We start from the raw sequence: 25,059 nt of genomic DNA, 5'->3' as shown, positions 1-25,059 counted from the left end.
TTTATAGTTTTTATACTCATCTCTAGGTGAGGACATTGTGTGAAGGTAGTTATTATAGTCTTTATGCCTTGGGGCAAGTTATTTATTGTGTTAAGCTCAATTCTCAATCTTAAACTAGAATTAGAAAGATCTTGAGTTTGTGAATTCAACTAAATTGTGCTAAGGTTCGTATCAATAATAATAATAATAACAACAACAACAACATCAACAATAACAATAAATTATGATGATAATGATAGTAATAATAATAGTAATATTTCATCATTCAATGCTAGATTTATTATGAATTAATTTTTCTCATTTTTTTCATATATAGTTCTTCTGGTTTAATGATTAGAGTTACAAGTTTGAAAAATTGATGTAGTTTGATATTTTTATTTTTATTTTTATTTTTTGTTTTATTGCTTGAATTCATATTAAACATTATTTTTTAAAAATACAAAAAAAATTATGATTTTCTTAAATTTATTTTCTATTACAAGTTAACATGAATTGATCTGTTCTTTATTACCCAGTTTATATATCTATCATGTGATATTGGATTAGTTTGATTCTAATTTTAATATTATTTTTTTATTTAATTATATAATTTTTTAGGTTATTTTTTGAAGTTATCATGATTTAAAATAAAAATGATTGTTCAGTATAGTTGTTTTATTTTCACCTAATTAAAATGAAATAAACTTGGTGTACAATGGCGCACATATTAGTTGTTGGGTCCTAAACGGTATGGAGTAACCAGTATTATTTGTCCAAGGAAAATTCTAGAGTGTAGTCAATTGGCCAATAGAAGAACAAAGATAATGTTCACCCAATAAAAAGAAGAAACATTGCACTTGGAATTTTCTTCCCAGGCTTACTTTATTGTACTGACAGGAGAAAAATAGATTGACTATTTTTATAGAATAATTCATTAAAAAAATGTTCTGCATGTGCCCCGTTGTGTACGCTTCTCCAAATCCTTTAATTCAGTCTCACTGCATAGAGAACCCGAGCATTTAACACCAAAATAGAAGTCGCCAAGAATTTTAATAAACCTCCAAGAGAGAGACTTTCTAGTTGGGATGAGCCTGAATGTTTTGGGTTGTGCTCTTGGTCTGTCGGCGCAGCAGCACCAGGAGGAGGCGCTGATGATGGAAATGATGGAATATCTGGTAATGGGAGTGATGGGCTTGGTGGTGTGGCCACAACAGCAGGACTTGTGCTGTTGGAACAAGCAGGTAAAGGATGCCTTTCCGTAGCTACTAGCACACCATCGATGCCATGGCATCTAATTGAAGATCCTGCAGTGCATAGATCTGGGCTGGAGATCTTGACATTGTTGAGAAAGAAACTCTTCCTTCCCTGGTTGTCAATGTTAAGCATATAATCCGGATCGGAACTGGGAATCAGCGAGCCTGGTGGAATATGTCGCAGGTGATCAAAGAGCAAGGGTGATGGGATTGAATGGCGAAGCAAAAAATCAGAAACAGCATGTTGATGCATCCTGATTTTAGACAATATACGATCCTTGGGCATCAAGAAAGTGACATTCCCCTGAAATTTCTGATCAAGTGGGGACATGTTAATGAGCATGACGAAACTGAAGTAGTTGGCTCTTGCCATCTCGTCAGTGGCAACGACAAGGTCTTGGCTTCTTGAAGGAATGTCCGTCGGGTTAGTTGCACAGACGAGTACTTTCGTGAGAAGCACTAACAAGGTCGTGAAAGCTTCCATGGCAGTTGCTTTTGGGTGAAAGAAGGTGAAGAGAGATCTGTCTTTGGGTCTGTTCAATGAAGAAATTATGTAATTAATGATGTTTAGAGATGTAATTAAACATGGTGATGTTAGGTTTGAACATGCATATGTGCTGTTTCAACAACTCATCACTTCACGTTGCCTGCATGTTCAGCTTCAGCAATTCTTTTTGAAGGAAGATTTACGTGTTGCAGTAAGGTTAATTACATTTATTTTTAATTTGCTCGTAGATTTCGTTATATATAGGAAGAGCAAAGCAACTCATCACTCATTAAAAATTAAAAAGGAAAAAGAAAGAAAGTCAGCATATTTAGCCCAAGAAAAAACATAGTGCTTTGACATTACAAAAGAGAGAGTGTGGGCATAAAATAAATAAATAAAGGTCAGCGAGTGCTCACTGGTAAATAGTATTGGAAAATTGGTTTTTATATATAATTAGCGGATACAGTTGAGAACCAGTTATTTGTTAAAACTTCGTTAAAAAATACTCTCTAATATGATTAGAATAACATGGGATATTGAAATGTTTAAATTTTATGGTGATAGTGAAGTTGATGTTGAGTTTTTCAATAGTATTATACACTATAAATAATAAAACAAAATTATTTGAGAGTCTCTGAGATTTTATTAGATAAATTTAGAGTTATTTAGAAATTTATTATATGAAGATTCAATTTTTTTCAACTTTGAATTATTTCTTAAAAGTTAGGTTATGGCAAACCACAAATCATTCGACTATCTAGCTCTAACAGAATCTAAAATCTCTTAAATCTCTTTTTAGAAGAGAGAAATTATTGTCTAACAGACAATAGTTTTTTTAAAATAAGAGGCATAGCTGACTATTTATAAAAAAAAATCTAAAAAACAATATCAATTAGCAAAATATCAATTTCCCCCTGAATAATATTCATATATTAATTTTAGATAATTTTAGAAATTAACTCAATGAAGTCCTCACATAATTTTTTTAGGTCTAGAAATATAATCCACATACTAAATATATTCTAGTCGTTAATTTCTAAATATATTTTAATCAAGTTATACTTAATTAAATTATCCTAGTTTAATTTTTAACTAATTGTTCTTAATGTGTGTAACCCATTAGGTTTCTAATATATTGGTCCAAATACAAATTATAATTTTAATTAAATAAAATTAAATAAATTAAACAATTTAATTTATTATCAATTCAAAAATTAATTAATTTATAATTGAAGATGAGATGCATCACCTAGCAACATGTCATGATCCTTCAAATATTAAAAATATCATTAGTAGTTTGACTTAATCTTTCAGTGACTAGTTTTTCAGTGTAATTAATATATTTTTATTAATAATATTTTGATTTAATATTGAAGCATGGATTATGTCGGCCATGTTAAATCATGTTTGCTCTTTATATAATAGTTATTGATTCTTTGAATAATATTTGAAATCCTCTTCAAATTTCTTTCCACCTTAGTCAAGGATTTCTCAGTTAATATTATTTGAGAATAAATAAAAATATTTTTTTTAATTTACCTAAGGTGATGAATCCTCACTTAAGTATCTTCATATAATTCATGACATACCAAAGATTTGTCATTTCATTGTCTCTATTAAGATAACATGTAACAAAATCAAAATATAACATTCTCTGTATAAGATCACTTAGTGATTTCAAGTCTAAGGATCAAGTCTAAGGATCACTTACACAATCGTGATGTGAATCTTTTTATAGACATTGGTGAACTCTCCTTATGAAATTTTCATGCGGGTTAGTTTAGTGTATATATCTTATGACAAGCATCTATATATTAGTTTTAGGTATTTCTTATAACTCTGCTTATAAGAACAGTTGCATCCTTTTATAAAATAAATAACATGATATGTACCAAACTCTACGACTCTAATAATATTTAGTATTTAATAAAGCATCAACTATGAATATTTTAGGAACAATGCTTTGATACAATAGAAATCTCATAATTATAACAACTTTATAATTTTATTTGTATAATATTTTTGTCTCATGGACTTTATCTTTACTTTAAATTCATAAATCAAATATCAGAGTCATTAATCTAATATTATATGAATAATAAAGATAATTTAAGCCTTTATTAATAATAAATATGTATTTACAGGAATATAATAATGTTACATACAACCAACCGATTGGCTACAAGGCATATTAATCTAACATTTAGGCATAGCAATCCCTTTCTACTAAATAAAAATTTAGGAGATTTCTCACTAGTAACTCGTGTGGATTACCATTGTATGCCAGATAATTGAATGACTTATGGTTTACGACAACTCAAACATTAAAGTATTATTCAAAACTGGAGAATCTTCAGATAATAAATCTCTAAATAAATCTAGATCTATCCAACCAGATTTTAAAAACTTTTAAATAATTATTCTATTTATTATTTCTGATGTGTATATGATATCCAAGAACTCAACATATCCATCATTAACAATAATTGTGATGGATGATCACTCCATCACTATCAAACTTTCATAACCTTCCATTCCCGTGACATCTCTCCCAATATCCTTGATCTTCTGCCTCCCTTAACCTATAATATCTCCACTCTTCTAAAAATAACTTCGGCAATAATGTCACTAACATTTCATTAAGAGATTAGGGAACCACTGCCACTGCCCCGCTCTCACAAGCTTCATTGTGTAGTACCGACGTAGCCTATCTATCATCGATACGCCTAAAGCTTCTCTGCCCATGCCCCACCGCCTTAGCTAACAACTCTTAACAGATTGGCTTTTCTTATAGTTTATAAGAATTAGTGAAGCAATCCCAATCTATTTTCACTAGGAATTTGTGTTGTGTCTTGTAAGAATAAAGGGAGTTTTATCAATTATGTCAACAAATGGCTTCATAACGATGCATCTTCCTTGTTATGTCATCAGCTTGTTATATAGTTGACCATGTAAGATGAAAATCACTTGCGGATATTGTTTAACTTGTAATTAAAAGGAGAATCAATTTCAAATATACGCAGTTCGATAAGGTCAAGCAGTCCGATAGCGTGCGATATAACAGCATCAGCACAGGGCCCCGCCATAGCCATGAAGCGCTGGAATATACAGGGCAATTTCCCTTGAAATTGATACGCTTTTCCAAGTAACAAAAGAAGACGATCACAATCCTAATCATCTACGTAAAGATGGGTCTCTGGTTTTAGTATTTCATGTAATGCATTGTCAACAACAATGCCAAGAAAACCCGTTACCCATCTTCTCAGTCCTTGTCTCCATTTTCACTAGAACTTTTGTGAAAGTAAACAGCCACTACACAAAATGTGTTTAAGAAAATATCTAGCCTGTACTCCAGCAGAAAGATGTTTTGAAAAAAAGAATTTAGTAAAGGAACGCAATTGAATAAATTAAACAAAAAAGACAGAAAAAGACCTATCAGGGAAACTGGAATGAGCCACCAATTTGAGTGGTGCCAGACGGGGGATTGATTGCCACCCAGAGGAGAGAGATGGTGATTGCAATAAGTCCTGACCACACAAAAACAATGGTCGGTGTCCTTCCTCTTCTTCCCATAAGACCTTTAGCAAAAGGGTAGAGATGAGCCAGGACCCAGAAACTGAAGAAAACCCCACCCAGTAATCTACTCCACTGAGGTATAACACTGTAAATTGTTCGGCTAAATCCAACTGCTATTGCAATTAAGTTGACCATCATGATTGTAATAGGAGGTATCATCAGCGATGTCCATTTGACAACATAGAGATCAGCAAACTCATCATCAACATCATCACCACCTGATTTTGAAGTCAAGGTGAAAGAAATTTCAATCCCTGCAATGACTTTCAACAATCCCTGAAGCACAGCAGCAAGGTGGGCACTGGTTCCTCCAATCAACCAAAACTGCTCATTCCTCCACCACTCCTCTAGGTCGATGCCAGACCATTTGATTTCAAGCACAGCAAGTAAACATAGAGTCAATGTGATGACTAGGAGATAAGCAAGAAAAGTGACATTAAGGGTCTGAACAATGAACTGGCCAGAGAATAGGGAAAGTGCAGGGAGGAAGCAGTACACAATCAGGAAGATCGAAGTGAAGGGATAGATGCCAACATTCAGATATGCTATCCTCTGAAGAAATTTCATTCTACGGCTGGCTAAGAGGGCATTGTTGCGGGAAAAGAAAATTTCAACAGAACCAGTAGCCCACCTGAGAACTTGATGAAGCCTATCTGTGAGGTTAATTGGAGCAGTGCCACGGAAGGCATCACGCTTGGTAACACAATAAACTGATTTCCATCCCCTGTTGTGCATCCTATACCCAGTGACAACATCTTCAGTAACAGATCCATAAATCCACCCAACTCGATTTCCCCACTCAGTCTTGTCTTCATACCAGCAAGATATGACACTGATTGCCTCCGCAACAGTTGATGCATCAAGAAGCTCACGAGGAATAGTGAGAGCACCAGGTGGGCGTCCATTCTTAACAGCTGGGTGATCTGCAAGAGGACGACCTTGAAACTCTGTCACTGGGATTGAGTCAATGAGGAATGTTGAGTTGCCAAACTTCTTAGGGAGCAGGGAGAGGTTCATCTCTTCATCATCATAATCACCCATTCTTAGAGCCCTGTTCTCTTCTGGGGTGTTTGCAGCTGAGGAATGTTTCTTGCGCCGGGCAAAGCAGCAGCTACAGCAATCTGGGTGATCTTCTTTTGCCCGTGGTGGGTCAAAGCCATAAAGAGCAATCCTTCTAAAGAGGCAACCAGTTCCAACATAGACTGGACCCATTAGACCATCAAGGGCACGCATGTTCACATCAAAAAAAACAGTGTTGTGATTAGCATATCGATCAGAAGGGTCTATGCCCTCAAACCTCTGAGGGAACTGAACATAACAGAGGCGATCACCTCCTCGATCCATCATGAAACACATCCCTTCCCTCATTGCCTGGGAATTGTAAATATAGTGATCACAATCAAGATTAAGAATGAAAGGACCATTAGACATAATGGCTGAGGCTCGAACAAGTGCATTCATGGCCCCTGCCTTCTTGTTGTGATCATAGCCTGGACGCTTCTCACGAGAAACATAAACAAGCAATGGGAGACGTATATCAACATCAGTAAAGTCCATTATCTTAGTTTCATCAGAAGTTCCAGGTAGTGGCTCATCGCTGGGAGGTTTCAACATCACCTGCATCCAGTAAATTAAATAATCAGCCTTATATAGAAAGGCTGAATGTCACAACAGCTTTTAGAAAAGATGAAGAAAGTGAATCCTTGTAGCCCATCCCAACTAGTTTTACATAAAATTGAATTGATGTGTTCAGTCAGCAATAACAATAAGAAAGTCTGTTACAATTTCCAAACCCGCACCCGCACATGGTTTAAAAATACATGGCTTGAACAATGACAAAAACAGTTTGTATCCAAACTAATACCTGTATTATACCAGCATGGTCACCCCTAGAGTGCTCAGGAGCAGGATTCAGCCAAGTCCCTGGCCAATGGGTACCATCTGCCATCCATGTAGCTTTTGGAATCTTTACACTCTCCACAGGTTCGTCGTCGTTGTGCTGTTTCTGAAGCTTCATGGCCTTGATTTCCTCCCGAGCATGATAGGCATCAGATCGGCGACGAATAGAATCAGGCAAGCTGTTTATTCGAACCTTGAACTCATCATATTCACGCTTTACTCTTCGTCGATCCTTGACAAAATCTTGCTTCACTTTGTTCTTGTAAGGATCCCTCTTCAAACTGAAGTAGGATTCTGGATTCCTGGGCTCAATATCATGTTTACGGCAGAAAGGAACCCATACATTTGCAAAACTCGCTGCTTCGGCCATAGCCTCAAATGTTAAAAGTGCACCTCCATCATCGGAAACATAACAAGAAAGCTTTTCAACCGGGTAATCAGCTGCTAGAATTGATAAGATGGTGTTTGCAGTGACAAGCGGTGGTTCTTTTTCTGGATCTGCAGTAGAGACAAAGACATCTACACCAGGGAGATCAGATTTACCAGTGGGGTTGCTAGGGCTGGGTGTTTCAAATTTATCTTTCAATACATTCAGATCTGTAGCACGATTGATAGGGCATAGCTTTGGAAGTTGATCCAAAAGCCAAGAAAAAGCAAACCAGATCTCACAAACCACTGACATCCCCCACAGCCAGATTGCATCATTGTTTGGATGTCTGATCCTCCATTCCAAGAATAGTGCAAGAATAACAATCCGAACAAAAATGAGAAGCCTATAAGAAGAGATGCAGCAAGAGGCACAAGGCATTAATCAGCGTAACTGTCATAGTATAGAATCAAACCGTAGGTAAAAATGTTAGTAAACAACATGGAAGGTAATTACAATAGAAGAGAAACAGGAAGGCATGGTTTTCAAGTCAAAGTGTCAAATTAAAAGTTGCAGCTGGCCTGAAAAAAAGTTCTCTAGAGAGCTAACAAAAGAACAGTGTCTTTAAAAGAGAGAATTGGATGGATCTCTCATGGAAATGAAATTATTACTCAGAATAATGTAAGCATTTTAAATGAGCACAGTTAAGAAGAGTCCAATTCTTCAAGATAACTCCTCTCCTCTAAACAGCATCTCATACATCCTTCGCTGTTCCACACTAAACAAAGTGTGACACAAGATTAGGAGTCATAGAGTTGATAAGCCATGACTTAACTAGAGCATCTTGGCTTTGCCAACATCGAGCCTAAATCTATTCTTCAATTAGCACATCAAATTCCATAGTAACAAGTTAGCATGATTTCAACAAATACATTTAGGATTCAAGTCCTAAAATATTTATAACTTTCTTGTCTGTATTTGTTAGTGGCTGGCACCTCATAAGAATTGCGCAATAATCATTGATGAAACAACACAAATAATGAAGACGATTTCAGAATTAATTCTCTAATAAAAGGTGACAAATGCAATCAGTTCAGAACTTTTTTAGTGACCCTGGAAATTCACTCAAAAGATACAGCTATTCTACAAAATCTTTCGAATGAGTTCTAGAGCTCAAATTTGATTCTTGATATTTACAGGGACAGTTGTGAGCTACTAGCTTGGCAGACATAGATATGACAGATTAGAAAGGAAAGAACTAACAAGGCAGATCGACTAAGAAGGGGAATAAAGGGTACACATTAAATTGTTGGAGATTCCTATGATGTAGCAACACCTTTTAACCCCCCAACATGAAAGGGCATTGATGAGCCTAGGATTTTATCCAACCATCATTGAATGAATAAACATTTGGATATATAACAGAGACTGTGGAGTCATGGACCAGATGGGTATCAAAGTTTTGCATTTCTATGGGAAGTTGTTGGCGGCAGAGAGACAGAGTTGCATGTTTCTCATGGCTCAGTATCAAGCCAATGACAAAGTGATAGATGATACAACAAAGAAATAACAAAAAACGATGGTAAGATACAACAATTGCCAGTGCATGTGCAATCAGAGCGTGATTATCTTCCCATCTACCAATACCAATACCAATACACCAGATTAATGAAATAGGGGAAGATATAGCAATTTAAACATTTGGAAAAGAATATCAGTATACTATGAATAGTAAGAGAAAACAGAACCATGCTAGACATGAAGATTGTACCGATATGGACTGATAACAGCAGCTGGTATCTTTAATTTTCGAGTAAGCGGCCTCCATGGCTTGTTCATCAATTCTTTGGGCCCACCAACTTCCTCATCATTCCCATTGCCGAAACCCCCATCACTTGGCCAGATAGCATTGCCATAACCATAAGTTCCCCTTGTTTCAAAGAGCCACCTATTGTGATCAAAGTCCCCAGTCTGGCTCCTCATCAGCACTGATTTGGTTGACTTCATCAACGACAACCTCCTCTCCATTTTGGACATTGTGCCTGGTGGAGGAAGTGGAAGAGGCCTTCCACTGTCCACAGCCACTTCATCTAATTCGGTGTTTTTATAGGGCTCCTTGCAACCAGGGCAAACTCCACCTCCAATCTTCACTGCATCAATAAAGCAATCCCGGCATATTTTGAAATCACACTCACAAGGGAGTATATCAACACCACGCTCATCACTCATCACCTTGGCATCACACCCTGGAATCGCACAAGAGGATCCCTTAGCACCAGCCATTTGGGGATGGTTGGCTTCAGATTCAATCACCTTGTCCATGAGATGAGCACGAGTAACACTATTAAAACCGCCTGTAAAGAGTGAATTTGAGACATATTGTTCTTCAACCTTTTGTGAGATAGATGGATCCATAGGTTGGTTGTCAGGGGTCGGTGGTAAGTGCACCGTATAGTTCATGAAATCACTACTCCCAAGTTCACTATCAAGATCATCCCTTGAGTAGCTGATATAGCGACCAGAGGAAGTCCTCCGGCCAAACGTCACGGTCTGAGGCGGAGGAGGTTTGTGAGATTCGGCAGCATCCGAGCTAATTGATAGATTTGATCGAGTGCCTTTGAATGATCTTGAGGCCATAATTTAACACTGTAAGGGACACGTCTCTTCAAATCCTGCAATTATAGTACTGTGCACCATCAGCATATTCTTCATAATATCAACCGGTTTCTAACATATCGCTATCATAATCAAAATTCCAACATATAATTCAGATGTCTGCTTAGGTGCCAAGAAACAATGCACGGCACAACAGATCATTAAATTCTAGCACTCATAATCTTGAATTCACCTTGCTCGCAACATTTAAACAACAGACCAAAGAAAAGAGAACCTTTCAATTTCAAAAGGATTCAAATCAAGTCAAAAGCACTTAACATAAAAAGACAAAGGTGCCGGGATAATTACATATCATCCAAAAAATCTAATTAAGAGCTTGTTTGATTACCAATAAAATAAAGCATAAAGGCTTAACGGTTACTAAAATCCAAAATTTAAGGCTAAACACCTAAGATCCAATAAAAGCCTCATAATTAACACAAGCATGTTCACAGCCTACTCAATTTAAGCCGAAACGAAAAACAAAATCAAGCAAACTGAACCCAGAAGTGTAGTAGCAAAACAACACAACCCCAGGATTCTTTTCACCGTATAACATTTTTACCTTTCGAGCAGCATCAACTAATCACGCCATCAGAAAATCTTAAAACCAAGAAAAGCGCTGCAGATCACCTAGTAGTTAGGACTGGTACTTGTCTTACTAAATAAAGGTTTTGCCTTCTCTTTGTATCTATGCGTGTATATATAAATTGAGGAGAGGGATAATAGATGGACAGATCCCTTTGTCAGATTCTTTGAAAGCTTCGGAAATGCTAAACGGCAAGTAATAATAATTTGAACCAATCTTTAAAAGCTAAAAAGGAATGCTTCAAAGCCACCACCTGTAACCGTTCACGCTGTGTATTTCTCTTTCTCACATACAAAAAGCAAGAAAGAAAAATTCGTATACAGAGGTGTGGGTGTTGATAGAAAGACTGAGTCGTGAATAAAACTACAAGCACAAATAGGGCATGACTGAGACTAAATATTTTTTTTTTCCCCTTATTACACAGCTGTGACTGTGTGACGTAGTAGGGGTGGTTTTTTTTCCTTTTTTTTTTTTATGAATCTAGTTATGTAATAAAAGAAAGGAAGAAGGTTCTTGACACGGAGGGCAGAGAACCAAAAACAGAAGAGGAGCGTGCAAGGAGGGGAGTGGGTTTTGTGGATCGCCGGCTGACGTGTGGGAAGTCCTGCAGCCCCTATATCTTTTAGCTGCTAGTATGTCTGTTGGGGTTTGGAAGGAGAGAGGAATTTGTTTGGACAAAATGGGGACGTAAAAATGAAGATCTTTTTTATTTTTAATTTTAAGACAAAAGAGAGAGAAAGGGGGGTTCATTTGAGGAACAAGCAGGTGGATTAGATAAACAAGTGGGATGCGTGTGAAACATTAAAATGGTATTTTATTAAGAGTGGTAGTTTTCAAAAACAATTTTTTAAAAAATAAATTAAAAAAGTATTTAAAAAAAATAATTCTTTTTTTATATAAAAGATAATTCAAAAACATCTAAAAATATTTATTTAAAATAAAAAAATAAAACCTTAAAATTTATAATCACATTCAATCCCTTTCAAAGAACTTAAAATTTAGAAGGTTTTGACAGCAAGTTAGGATTGCAGACAAATCGTGTTTTTTATTTTTTTAGTTTTAAATTAAGTTTTTATATTTTTTTATTATTTTAATATTCTAATGTTAAAAATAATTTTTAAAAATATATTATTTTAATATATTTTTAAATAAAAAAATATTATAGAAAACAATATCTACACCAATCTTAAATACACTTGTAGTCTTGGAATGTAATCTAATCACATGGACTTAAAAATAGAATATAACTCGATATAAAAAGAAAGATAATAAGATTTATGAGCTTCATTGTCAAACTAAAATAGTTACAATTTTCATTTATAGGTTATTTAAAACTAATTATTTATTGTAATTAAATTTAATTATAATATTTGATTTAAACTTAATTGATAAATAAGTTAAGTTTACATGTTTGAAAGATATAAAATTCAATTATTTTTTATTTCTATATTTATCTCATTACTTCCATCTTATTTCTTCAAAAAAAATTAAAAAAAAAAATGGCTAGATGAGTATTTTGAAAAAGTTAGTTTTAATATTATTTTTTTTTGAAATTATAAATCACATGGGTTAATCTCTAATTTATTTAAATTATAAAAAGAAAAATTATTTATCATATACATAATTTATTAAATTATATTCAATTTCTAATATGAATCCATTTTAAAACAAGGCAAAAAAAATAAAGTTGTGAATTCTTTTGTATTTTATATTTAACAACAATATTAACTTCTCTACTAAAAAAACTAAGGGAGCCTCAACTCCTTCGCTGCCTATATAAGCAATTAAGAAGTATTTTTTTTTAATTTTTTAATTTTGATTTTTAATTGATAATTTAATTTTATTGTTGAATATTTATTTGATTTTCAATTAATTTTTATAATTAGTTTTGATTTTTTTATAAAATTATTATAATCTTAAATAAACATGTTAATGTTTGGTTAATGCTCAATTATTGTTAAGTTATAAAATCTAAATCGATTCAATATATCATTATTTAAATATTTTAAAAAAATATTACTCTTAAAAAATAAAAGTAATATCAAAACATATTTTTTTACTTGTCGTTTAAGTTGTTTTTTAATTTCAAATTGACTTATTAGAACGATTTAAAAACTCTATTTCTGTTTTGGTAACTTATTTATTTGAAAAGCATAATAAATTTTTATTTCATGATTTTTTTTAAATGTTTTTTTCCTCTTATTATCTGATCTTTTTTAATTAAGATTTGACTATTCTTAATAATCCACATTAAGACTTAGAAAATAATGTTTTAGTTAATATCACCAAGTTGTATCTACGTGACTAATAGGATATAAACGAGTCTAAAATTTTATTTTATTTTATTTTAATGGAAGGCCGTAGGTTTAGACGGTCCAAATCTCTCATTAAAAAAAAAAAACAAATAGATAAGAATAGCAATGCGAAGAAACACATTCATAGTAGAATACGCGTTTCATTTGGTCCGTCGGATAAGAAGATTGACGTCGTTGATCTCTAATCATAGCATACACGTCATAATATCACATCTAAATATCTTCATTCAGTGAAATCGTCACAACTTATTGGTTGAACATGTCAAAGTAAAACTTCTTGTTAAATGGACAGCAACAATTAACAATCACTCCTCCTGTGTGAACATGTGAGTTTGAACAAATAGTAACCGCCCCGCCGGCACCTACCCATCAAATGAAATGACAGCGTGGCTGCTCAGCTGTCGTATGACCTCTCCGTGTTGAAATTGCACGCCCGATGCCAGGTCTTACCTTGCTGTTGTCTCTCATCTCGTTTTCTGTTTTTGGAAAGTTGCTCCTCTCCACCAACTAACAAATCTCCAAATAGACGTTTTTTTAATTATGTTATTTATAGTGTGTTTTATAAATTATGGTGTTATTTAATTGAAAATATATTTTAAAAAAATTAATATTAATATATCAAATAACATATAAAAAACATAAATTTCATATTTTTTCATATAAAAACAATTTAAAAATATAAACTTTCACAATAACAATGAGCACTAAATCTACATAAAAACACAAAAACCAAAGCAAAACAACAATACTAAAATAATTCTTTTTCCATGGATCTAAAAGATGAAAAATAGGAAGGGAAAACAAAACTTTCATACATTGAAATAAACATGGAAAAATATATCAGTTTTGAAATGAATTATTATACTTTCTTAATAAAGCAAAATGGATATCTCTATGATAGCATTGACACAATGATAAATCAGGACTTATCAATTTTTTTCATATTTGTTTTTTATTAAAAAATTAAGCTTAAAAAATATATTGTCAAACTATAGCTTAAACCTAGTGCAAGTGGGTCTCGCATGTGCTGTCAAGCCCAAGCACATTTTCACGCATGCCCCACCCATTCCCCCGGAGGATTTATCATATTTTATATAATATCTCTCTTAAATAGAATAACTCTCTTTAATATTGATGGAAGCATTTGAGAGTCCTAATATCTATTAAAATAATTTTTTTTTATGTATTCGGAGTCTTACAACTGACCTATTTTTATTATGTATGGTAGATTTGTTAGTTTAACATGTCTTATAGCCACCATGTTGGTTATACGTGATATTATTATATTTATGTAAATATATATTTATTATTATTAAATACTTGATTTATCTTTAATATTCATATAATATTAAATTAATGAATCTAAAGTAAAGATAAATTTCACAGGATAAAAATGTTTTGCAAAGAAAATTATAAATTTATTATAACTATAAGATTTCTATTTTATCAAAGCATTATTCCTAAAATATTCATTATTGATGCTCTATTAAATATTGGATATTCATTAGAGCCATAGAAACCGGTACATATTATGCTCTTTTTTGTATGAAAAGAAACAATTGTTCTCGTAAGTTGAGGCATAAGAAATACCTATAACTAATATGTAGCTGTTTGTCATAAAACATGAGAACTCCATATGGAAAGATCAAATATATATATGAAAAAACTCACGTGACAATTGTGTAATTGATTCTTAGACTTAAGATTACTAGGTTATTTTATATTAAAAAAATATTATGCTTTGATCATGTTACATATTATCTTAATCAAGGAAATGAAAGGGTAGTCATTGGATATATTATGAACTATATAAAAGTTCTTGAGTGATCAAGAGAGGATTCATTCCCCTGTGTGAATAAAAAAAATATTTCATCTATTCTCAAATAATATTGATTGAGAAATCATTGACCAATGTAGAATGATATTTGAAAAGAGTTTCAAATCTTATTTAAATACCAATGATTATTATATAAAGAACAAACATGATTTAACATAACAAACATACTTCATGCTTATATGTTACATCAGAATATTATTGATGAAACAATATTAATTACACTAAGAAATTGGTCACTAAAAAGTTAAGTCAAATTATTAATGATTTTTTTTTAATATTTGAGGGGTCATAACACATTCTTAGACGATATATTTAGTCTTTAAATATAAATTAATCAATTATTAAATTGATAATAAATTAATTTATTTAATTCTAATTAACTAGAATTATAACTTATATTTAAGCTAACATATTAGGAACCTAATAGGTCACACACATTAAGAACCATGAGTTATAAATTAAACTAAAATGATTTAATTAAGTACAACTTGATTAAAATATATTTTAGAATTTAAGGATTAAAATATAATTAATATAAGAATTATATTTCTAGATCTAAAAAAATCAAGCAAGGACTTGATTGAGTTAATTTCTAAGATTATACTAAATTAACATATGAATATTATTCAAGGGGTAAATTGATATTTTACTAATTTAAAGGGTTTTTCAAATTTTTCTATAAATAGCAAGTTATACATCTTACTTTTATGAGGTTATTTATTAGACAGAAAAAACTATGTAAGTTATAGAATAAAAACGAGCATTTTAAGTACAACAATTTCTATCTTCTAAACATGAATTTAAGATATTTTTCATTGGTGATTCGTATAAATTACCATTAGAGATTAAATAATTGTATTACTTGTTATTTAAGACAACTTTGTGTTTAAAGAATTATTAAAAGTTGAAGAATATTATATTTTTAGGTAATAAATCCTTAAATAATTTTAAATTTATCAAATAAAATTTTATAAATTTTTAAATAATTTTATTTTATTCAAGAATTCGACACCATCTAGTAGCCAGAAGGAAGTAATTAACTCATTATTCAAACATAAAACCTTATTTCAAGCTTTAGGATTTTGCGACATCATTGCATAGTAATAATGTCTAGAATCTAAATTTCCATATCATCACTAGATTTTTGTTGTAATTATATAATAGATATTTAAAGTCTGTATGCGGTAACAACGGAGTGATTATCCTTGACTGTCTCCTCCTGCCGATGTGGCTTTTAGTCTCTCCTCATAAGCTTAGCTATTCCGATAAACATGCATTTATATTCTTGTCTATAGGCGAGCGTGGAAATAGACTTTCCAATAACAGTAGAGATATGACATTTCTACGAAATATTTCAGTGGTCCGATGGATTTGGTGGGGGGTACGAAATATTTCAGTGGTCCGATGGATTTGGTGGGGGTGTTCTGGCATTACCAAAAATTGTGAATGGGAAGTCAAGGGCAACTAGCGGATTCAACGCCTACGATTTTAAAAGCTCAAACATTCGTTTTCAGGGGCATAATTGCATCTTCATAGGTGTTTTCGGACTGGAAGAAGTTCGGTATTGACAGCGTTAAGGGCGGATCCGGGACCCAATTTCATATGGGGCAAAATCATTTATAACTTGGCCAATGTTTATTTCTTGAAAAATAATTTTTAAAAATAATTTTTAATTTTGTTGTATTTATTTATTATTAAAAAAATTAATTAATAAAAAATACTTTCTAGTCAAAGAAAAAATTATCTTGGTTTTGAAAAAAAGTATTTTCCTGAAAAATTTTAAAAGAAAACACTTTCCGAAAGTTGTGAAAAATTTAGAAATATCATATTATTTATTGATTATATCAAATTTGGTCCTCAAATTTTTTATTATTATATATATATATATATTAAATATTTATTATTCAATTTTATCTTTTAAAATTTAATTTTTATATTAACTTCGGTCTTCATTTGTATAATTATTATTTGTTTTTTTTCTTATCTTTTTTTTAAAAAAACATTTATCTATCAAATTTGATTATCATTCTTTTGATTGCTACTTATTTTATTTGAAATAATTTATGAAATGTTAATATTATTATTTTAATTTTTTTATCTTTTATTTTTTTAATTTTTTAGATTTGATCTCTATTATTTTGATTATTATTTATTTTATTTGAGATAATTTATGAAATTATGTTTATTTTTAATTTCATTCTCATTCAACTTTTTAATTTGTAAGATTTGTTCCTCATTATTTTAATAAATTTTAAAAAAATAAAACATTAATAAGTTTTTTTCCAACTCATTTTCTATAACATAACCAAATACTGGAAAATGATTTCTAACTTATTTTTATTACACTATAAAACATCAGAAAATAATTTACTTTTCCAGAATTTACTTTTCTGAAATTCACTTTTCAAAAAAAAATTACATTCTAATAAATAAATAGAATTTAAATGTATTAAGAAATACGTAAAGCATGATTATAAAGTTTTGAAAATATACATATATAATTAAAAGATTGTTGATATAATATTTTCACTCTTCCTTTTTACTATTCATCTCAACATTGCCTATTTTCTGAAAAATAATTTTTTAAAACTTTTTTTCAAACTTTCTTATATTTTTTTTATTTTAAACAAAATTGATCAATTAAAAATATTTTCTAGTTAAATAAAAATTTGACTTATTTTTCAATAAAGTGTTTTTATCTTGTTTTTCATAAAAGATTTTTTTTATTATAGGCTGAAAATATTTTCTAGAAATTGAGAAAAATTTAAAAATAACTTGTTATTTGTTGATTATATCAAATTTAATCTTTTATCTTTTTATTGCTATATATTTTGTTTGATTTTTTTTTAATTTCATTCCTTAGAATTTAATTTTTATATTAATTTTGGTTATCATTCTTTTGATTGTTATTTGATTCTCTCTTATCTTTTTTTAATTAAAATTTTTATTTATTAAATTTAGTCTTTATTTTTTATTGCTATTTATTTTATTTACAATAATTTTTTAAATTTCATTATCTTTCATCTTTTTTATCTATCAAATTTGGTCTTTATTTTTTTAATAAATTTAAAAAATAAAATAAAATAAAAATTTAAAAGTTATTTTCTAACTCATTTAATATAATATAATCAAGTATTGAGAAATATTTTTAATTTATTATTAAATACAGAAAAATAATTTACTTTTTATAAATTTATTTTTATAAAAATCACTATTTTTTAGCAAATAAACACGGCTTAACCATTACATTTTTTCCTTATGATTTATAAATTGCTTCGGACAAGGTGGTTTCGTAATGTTAAAATGTTCCAGGATTTTCTAATTGTCAACAGCTGATTGAATATCTCATGTTCAATAAAAGTCACCACCTCTCATTCGATTCCACAACTGATTGTATAGCCATTACCATTGTTGACATCACCCTCTTCCATTTACGGTGTGCTAATTAGTAAAATCCAACGCTAATTTTTCAGGTACATGCGTGAAGGATATGTGGAATTGTATTTTTGTGTCACCAAACCAACTTTCAAGCGAAGACCTGGCCAAGTTAATAAAATATTTTAATTAAAAAATTAAATAAATATAATAACAATTCATACATGTTTTATTGACATAAAAAAATTCTAATAGTAAATTTAAAAGCTTATATAAATATCTAATTAAATAAATTAAGAATTGTTTATGTAACTCAAACAAATTATAAAACCTAATTCCTAATCAACTAAACTTGTGACCTAAGTTACGAATTCAGTCTGGTTTAATAAGAAACATAGATACTCGTAAAATTAAGAATCAACTAAATATTTAAGTATTTATTTAAGATCGCGATAAATCTACAAATATCAAACAAAAATAAATTATGATGACTCAATTCTCAACTAACTTAACATCAAATGACTAAATTGAAAGTAAAAATATTAAATTAAAAAAAATAAAAAAAAAATTGAATTAACCTTGACCAAACCTGGCACATCTATGATCCAGATCATGCACTCCCATCAAAATTAATAATGTTTTATTTTCAATTTTTTTTATTTAACTATACCCCGACCATGCATTCAAAATGAGAAATTTACTCACCATGACTCACTTAAAAACCCAATTTGATATTCAACATAGTTATCTCAAGAAAAACCCGACAAAACTTAGTACAAAACTTTTTGGCTTTTTATTAAAAAAATTAAAAATGATGCAGTTTTGATCTTTCTTAAAAAATAAGGAATTTATTTTTAATCAATCGGATTAATCCAGGTTAACCTCCTAACCTTTTTCCTTGTCCTTATCCCGAGTAGAAAATACATTAAACAAAATAATAATAAAAAAAGCTAAAAAGCCAAGAACATGTGTCAATCCACACATTTTGCTTGGAAAACATGATTTTTAAGGTGAAATAACACTTAGGATGAACTTCCCTCGTCAAATAGAACTTGTGGACACCAGATTGGTTTTTATAGGTCCCTCATCAAATAAAATTTGTAGACACCAGATCGGTTTTTATAGTCAGAATTAATATTAACCAAAATAATTTTTTTCTATTACCAGAATTCAGCCAACCATTCTCTCTCTTATATATAATTAGGGATTGAGAAATAAAAAAAAAATAAGATTTTGTATCAAAGTTAAATTTTAGAAATCTTGAGGAACTGCAAAGGTATTATTAAGAAAAAAGAAGGGCTAAAGTGAACTTTTGTTTGCAAACTTTGAAAGTGTCTTCCATTTTATTTTTCTTTGTCACTTCAGTCCTTTATATTTTAGTTTTATTATTTTCTAACCATTTAACTTAAATTTACCTTGAATTTTATCGCAAAAGGACTAGATCTAAATAAAAAATGGATAAAAACAAAAAAACATTTAGTGTTTAATGAGTCTACAGTACAATGAGTGTGTTTTCACAATAAAAAGTTCAAATATATTTTAAAGTTTCTATTAATTATTCACTACAACTTTGAGATTACAAAATCTAACGTCAAGCAAGAATATAAGTTTCAACTTGATTATTAAGTGCTATAATTTTATACACATTGCAATCAATGTTAATATCTTTGGAGTACAAAAAGATTACTTTTTTTCTTTTTTTAAGAAAAAAGATTAATATTTATATACACTAAGGAAATGCCATATCTTTTTTTAATTAACTATTATTTAATTAAATAATTAATAACCATACATATTTTAAAATTAATCAGTCTTAATTATTTTATTTTAAATATATTGAATATCAGATGGTAGATCTTTATTAAATCATTTCATTTTTATCTACTAAAAAAACTATATAAAAAATTATTATTTATTTTTTACTTATGTTTTTATGGTATTTGTGTTTTTTTTTTCAAAGAAATAATTCATTTATTTTCTTAGAGAAAATATGAAATTATTTAGTTTAAGTTATATTCTTAATAGTAATTTTAATTTTAAGTGATATTACTACCAACAACACATCAATTTATTGTCAAATAAATTGGCCTTTTTAATCTCATAGCATAACATATTTATTAACATGGTGTTAATTTAATATATTTTGTAGTCAATCGGTTGGTTACACATAATATTATTATATTCATGTAAATAGATATTTATTATTAATAAAAGCTTAATTTATTTTTAATATTTGTATAATATTATATTAATGAATCTAATATTTGATTTATGAATATAAAGTAAAGATAAAATTCATGAGACAAAAATGTTTTGTAAAGAAAATTATAAAGTTGTTATAATTATAAGATTCTTATTCCATCAAAACAATGTTCGTAAAATATTCCTAGTCAATATTGTCTTAAATATTGGACATTCATTAAAATCATAGAGGCTGATATATATTATGTGCTTTTTTTTTAAATAAAAGGAATCAGTTGTTCTCATAAACTGATGTATAAGGTATACCTAAAACTAACATGTATTTGCTTATCATAAGATATGTCTATTGAACCTACATGCATGTGAATTTGCATATGGAGAGATTATCTATACCTATGAAAAAGCTCACGTGATGGTTGTAAAAGTAATCATTAAACTTGAAATCACTAAGTTATCTTATATAAGGAGAGTTATGCTTTAATCCTGTTACACATTATCTTAGTAAAGATAACAAATGGACAGACATTGAATATAATATAAACTATATAAACTTATTTGAATGATCAAGGGAGGATTCATCACCCTAAATGAATTAAAAAAATATTCTACATGTTTTTAAATAGTATTGATTGTTAAATCCTTGCGTAAGGTGGAATGAAAATTAAAAAGAGTTTCAAATCTTATTTAAAAGGCCAATAACTATAATATTGATAACAAGTATTATTTGAAATGACAACATTCTCTATGCTAAAATGTTTAAATTAGAATATTATTAATGAAGAGATAATAATTACACTGAGAAACTGATAATTTAAAGGTTAAGTCAAACCACTTATGATTTCTTTAATATTTAAGGGATCATGACACATTGTTAAATGCTGCATTTAATCTTCAAATAGAAATAATCAATTATTGAATTGATAATAAATTAAATTATTTGATTTATTTAAATCTATTTATTTAGAATTATAATTTTTATATGGGCCAAGATATTAGAAAACTAATGAGCTACATGTATTAAGAATCATTAGTTAAAAATTAAATTAAGATAATTAATTAAGTTTGATTTGATTGAAAATAATTTAGAAATTAAGCAATAAAATGTATTTAATTCATAAATTATAATTCTAGTACTAGAATTATCAAGTAGAGACTTGATTAATTAGAGTTTTAAAATTATCCTTAAGTAATATATGATTATTATTTAAGGGGTAAATGAATATTTTTACCATTTATAAGGTTTTTAGGATTCCCTATAAATATAAAGTCATGCTTCTTATTTTTCAAAACATTGTCTATTAGATAGAGAAACTGTGTACATTGTAAAATAAAAAGCTAACACTCTAGGTAAAACAATTTCTCTCTCCTAAATAGAGATTTAGAAGATTTGTCATTGATGGTTTGTGTGGATTACTATTAAAAGTTGGACAATTGGATGACTTGTGGCTTGCGACAATCCAACATTTTAAAAAATTATTTAAAGCCGAATAAGATTAAATCTTCAAATAATAAATCCTTAAATAACTTTAGATTAGTCTATTGAGATCTTAGAAACTACCATATTATTATAATTTTATTCTTTTTTGCTGCATGTATGAATTTCATAAACCCAACACATAACACAACATAAAAGACATAATATAATAAACAAAATAGAAGGTCAAACAAAATCAATATTTATCAATTAATTATAGGTTGTTAGTGTTTAAAACAAAACCCATTAACTCTAATTAATAATTTTGAATGTTATTCATTTGATGATAACCAAAACAGAAGGAAAAATTGATGGGACAAGAAACACAAAGAGAGAGAGGGTTTACCAAATATCATACAATAAGGTGTTATCTATTGGAATGAATTTCAAGACAAACTTTGCTGTGCTAAATTATTTTATATGAAAAAAATAAAGTTAGTAGATAAAAAAAAAAGTTGAATAAGTTCAACTTAACTTCTACTACAAGAAAATAAAACATTATATATATACATATCATTGAACTTAGTACTAATAAAATGATATTTGCACTTAATAAAATAAATTAAAAAATATATAAACTAATAAATTGTAAAAATAGTTGTAAATATTAATTAAAAATTAAAGTGAGAAACTAATCTTTCTCGTAAGAAACAAGAAATAAATACAATTTGTTTTTTTTACTTCAACTATCTTTAATGTTTTATTCATCTTTTGCTATTTATCTTAGATGTTTATTCTAGTTGTTAAGTGCATATAATTTTGACTATTATAAATATATCATTTAAATATAATTAACTTATCTAAAATTTAATAAAAAAATTAAAGATAAATTACAATAATCTCTTTAACGTGTTATGAAATTAAAGAAATCATTCAAAAGATTATTTAATATTTTTAAAAATATTTAAGCTACACTATCTAAAAAACAAAGGATAGGTTATTTAATTAAAAAATATAAAAAACTAAATGATTTAAAATTAAATTTAAAAAAATTAATATGAAAAGCTCAGTCTGCAAAGCTAATTTTTTAAAATAAAATAAAATAAAATGCACAACACTTTGTCTATTTAGGTAAGCAATAATTCATCTATGGAATTTTTTTCAGCCAAAAAATTATAGTATGAGTTTTGGAATCCCAAAACCTAAATTTCAACTTGGTTTATTACAAAAAAACTCCAAAAACAACCTAAGAACTATAATAAACTCATTTTAAATTTCAAAACACCCTTCAATAAATCTAAAAAAATAAACTAAAAAAAAGAAGAAGATTAACAAGTCTCAATCTTTTTTTTTTTTGCATGGTTAAAATGAAAAAACCACCTTTACAAAGTTTCTCTCTCCAAGATGAATATATTAACACCAATGTCACGTTGCGGTGTTTGCGAGACTATTGAAAATTAAAAGGAAAAATAAAAATAATCGAACTATCACTTTATCAATAAAAAATGCTATGAATCTTAAAATGAGCACTAGTTCCAAAGATTCAAAGATTTATGTATTGATTTAGTTATGCCTAAGAAAAGATCAACGTCCCATATACAATAACTTTTTAAGCTAAAAATTACCTTTGTTATGTTCACTCCTAAATTATTCTATGCCTACTATTAATTATATAAATTTATTTCTAAGTTTTTTTATTGGTTTTTATATATTTTATAATATTTTGTTTTTAAAAGGATGTTAAAAACTCCTTAAGAAATTTGACTTCAATCCCTTAAAAAAAGATTTCATTAATTTTTGGCTAGGATGAAAGTATATATTAATTTCTAAAAATAGAAGATTTTACCATTTTAGAAAAATCGCAATGTTAATCCTTAAAAATAATTGTCATTTTAGAAATCTTAACAAAAATCTTGACATTAATCCCTAAAAAGGAGATTCTATTGATCTATAAAATTATTTATGTTAATCCTAAATAAGAGATTTTATTAGTTTAGAATTTAAAATGGGTGCTGAACCTATATGGATAGTGAAAATTGAACTTTGATCCCTCTTTTTTGAATATGTTCAAAACAAGCTTTAAGAGCGTCACTCATACTAATTAGGTTTATGTGAGATCACATCCACCTGACCTAAGTCCACTCATAACAATAGAGGATAATATGTCATAAAACACAAATACTATGAAAAAAAATATAGTTACTAACAAAAGATAACAAAAAAAACATGATAGTTTTTTTTTTAATCATATGTTGTCACTTCAAGAGTAATATAATCGGTTGGATAACATTTTATTATGCGATGGAAAAATGAATCAAGAGGATATTGCTAAGGGCACTCTTTATCTTACTGATCCATATTCATGTTTCACATCAAAACACATCATACCGTAAAATTAAATAAAAAAATAAACATCCATAAACAAATTAAAAATTCTTAAACAACATGAACACATAAGTTTCACAATTCAAAAACCATATCATATTTCACATCAAGACCAAACCATTACGTCTCAGATAAACCTATTGCAACCTGATCCTCTCAACCTTATCATAAGATAATGATACTAACCTTATCTTATAATAAAAATAAATTTCTCTATGGTATTATACTAACAAGACCAAAATATTGATATCTTCCCCAAGTGCAGGAATGTCGAAATAATAAATAACTCGGCAAGACCATGATCGAACTATAGGGAGGTTAATTATATAAATTATAGATAATAATAATAATATAACAACAATAATAGTAACAATAATAACAATAACAATAACAATAACAATAACAATAACAATAGTAGTAGTAGTAGCAGTCTTAGTAGTAAAGAAGAAGAAGAAGAAGAAGAAGAAGTTGATGAGAACTTTGAGATGAAAGATTAATGTAGGGATTAAACAATAATAAAAACAAATGTCAAGGTCAGAGGATTCACTGATAGTATGTCAAACCAGTATAGTATAAACTCTTATTATTCAATTGGAAACCACACACAAAGGAGGTTCTAATCAAATTAGAAATTGGTAACATGATTACTTTAATTATCTTATTCGATTAATACTAAGACATTCATGATTATAACTTATGTTAATAACAAATCAAGTTCCTTTCATA

General features: G+C 29.1%; 2 protein-coding genes across 3 annotated transcripts; both read right to left on the bottom strand.

The window, feature by feature from the left end:
• Window positions 1-740: 740 nt before the first annotated feature.
• LOC105112139 (Fasciclin-like arabinogalactan family protein) lies at window positions 741-1,926 on the bottom strand. Its single transcript, XM_011007734.1, has one exon. It carries the CDS (start codon window positions 1,714-1,716, stop codon window positions 964-966), a length of 753 nt encoding a protein of 250 aa, XP_011006036.1. The 5' UTR covers window positions 1,717-1,926; the 3' UTR covers window positions 741-963.
• Window positions 1,927-4,818: 2,892 nt separating this feature from the next.
• Window positions 4,819-11,560, bottom strand: LOC105112138 (cellulose synthase-like protein D2). Of its 2 annotated transcripts, none has more exons than XM_011007732.1 (4): window positions 10,782-11,560; window positions 9,333-10,233; window positions 7,160-7,967; window positions 4,819-6,912 (listed from the first exon to the last, which is right to left on the bottom strand). In XM_011007732.1, exons 2-4 carry the CDS (start codon window positions 10,196-10,198, stop codon window positions 5,155-5,157), a joined length of 3,432 nt encoding a protein of 1,143 aa, XP_011006034.1. In that variant the 5' UTR covers window positions 10,199-10,233; window positions 10,782-11,560; the 3' UTR covers window positions 4,819-5,154. The 2 variants fall into 2 exon arrangements, with proteins under 2 accessions (XP_011006034.1, XP_011006035.1); XM_011007733.1 differs by having other exon boundaries at window positions 9,333-10,235; window positions 10,876-11,560.
• Window positions 11,561-25,059: the final 13,499 nt, after the last annotated feature.

This window comes from Populus euphratica, unplaced genomic scaffold (genome assembly GCF_000495115.2).
Source record: "Populus euphratica unplaced genomic scaffold, PopEup_1.0 scaffold384.1, whole genome shotgun sequence".
In the NCBI taxonomy this organism is placed as follows: domain Eukaryota; kingdom Viridiplantae; phylum Streptophyta; class Magnoliopsida; order Malpighiales; family Salicaceae; genus Populus; species Populus euphratica.
The sequence above is the reverse complement of the archived record's forward strand: the minus strand, read 5'-3'. Positions and strand labels throughout refer to the sequence as shown.

What these genes read in the sequence shown, in the direction of transcription:
- LOC105112138 (XM_011007732.1), bottom strand. Translation starts at nt 10,198, where the DNA reads ATGGCCTCAAGATCATTCAAAGGCACTCGATCAAATCTATCAATTAGC. An exon ending in GCTGTTATCAGTCCATATCG is followed by an intron (nt 7,968 to 9,332) that starts GTACAATCTTCA and finishes CTCTTCTTATAG; the next exon opens with GCTTCTCATTTTTGTTCGGA. An exon ending in ACCATGCTGGTATAATACAG is followed by an intron (nt 6,913 to 7,159) that starts GTATTAGTTTGG and finishes TACTGGATGCAG; the next exon opens with GTGATGTTGAAACCTCCCAG.
- LOC105112139 (XM_011007734.1), bottom strand. Translation starts at nt 1,716, where the DNA reads ATGGAAGCTTTCACGACCTTGTTAGTGCTTCTCACGAAAGTACTCGTC.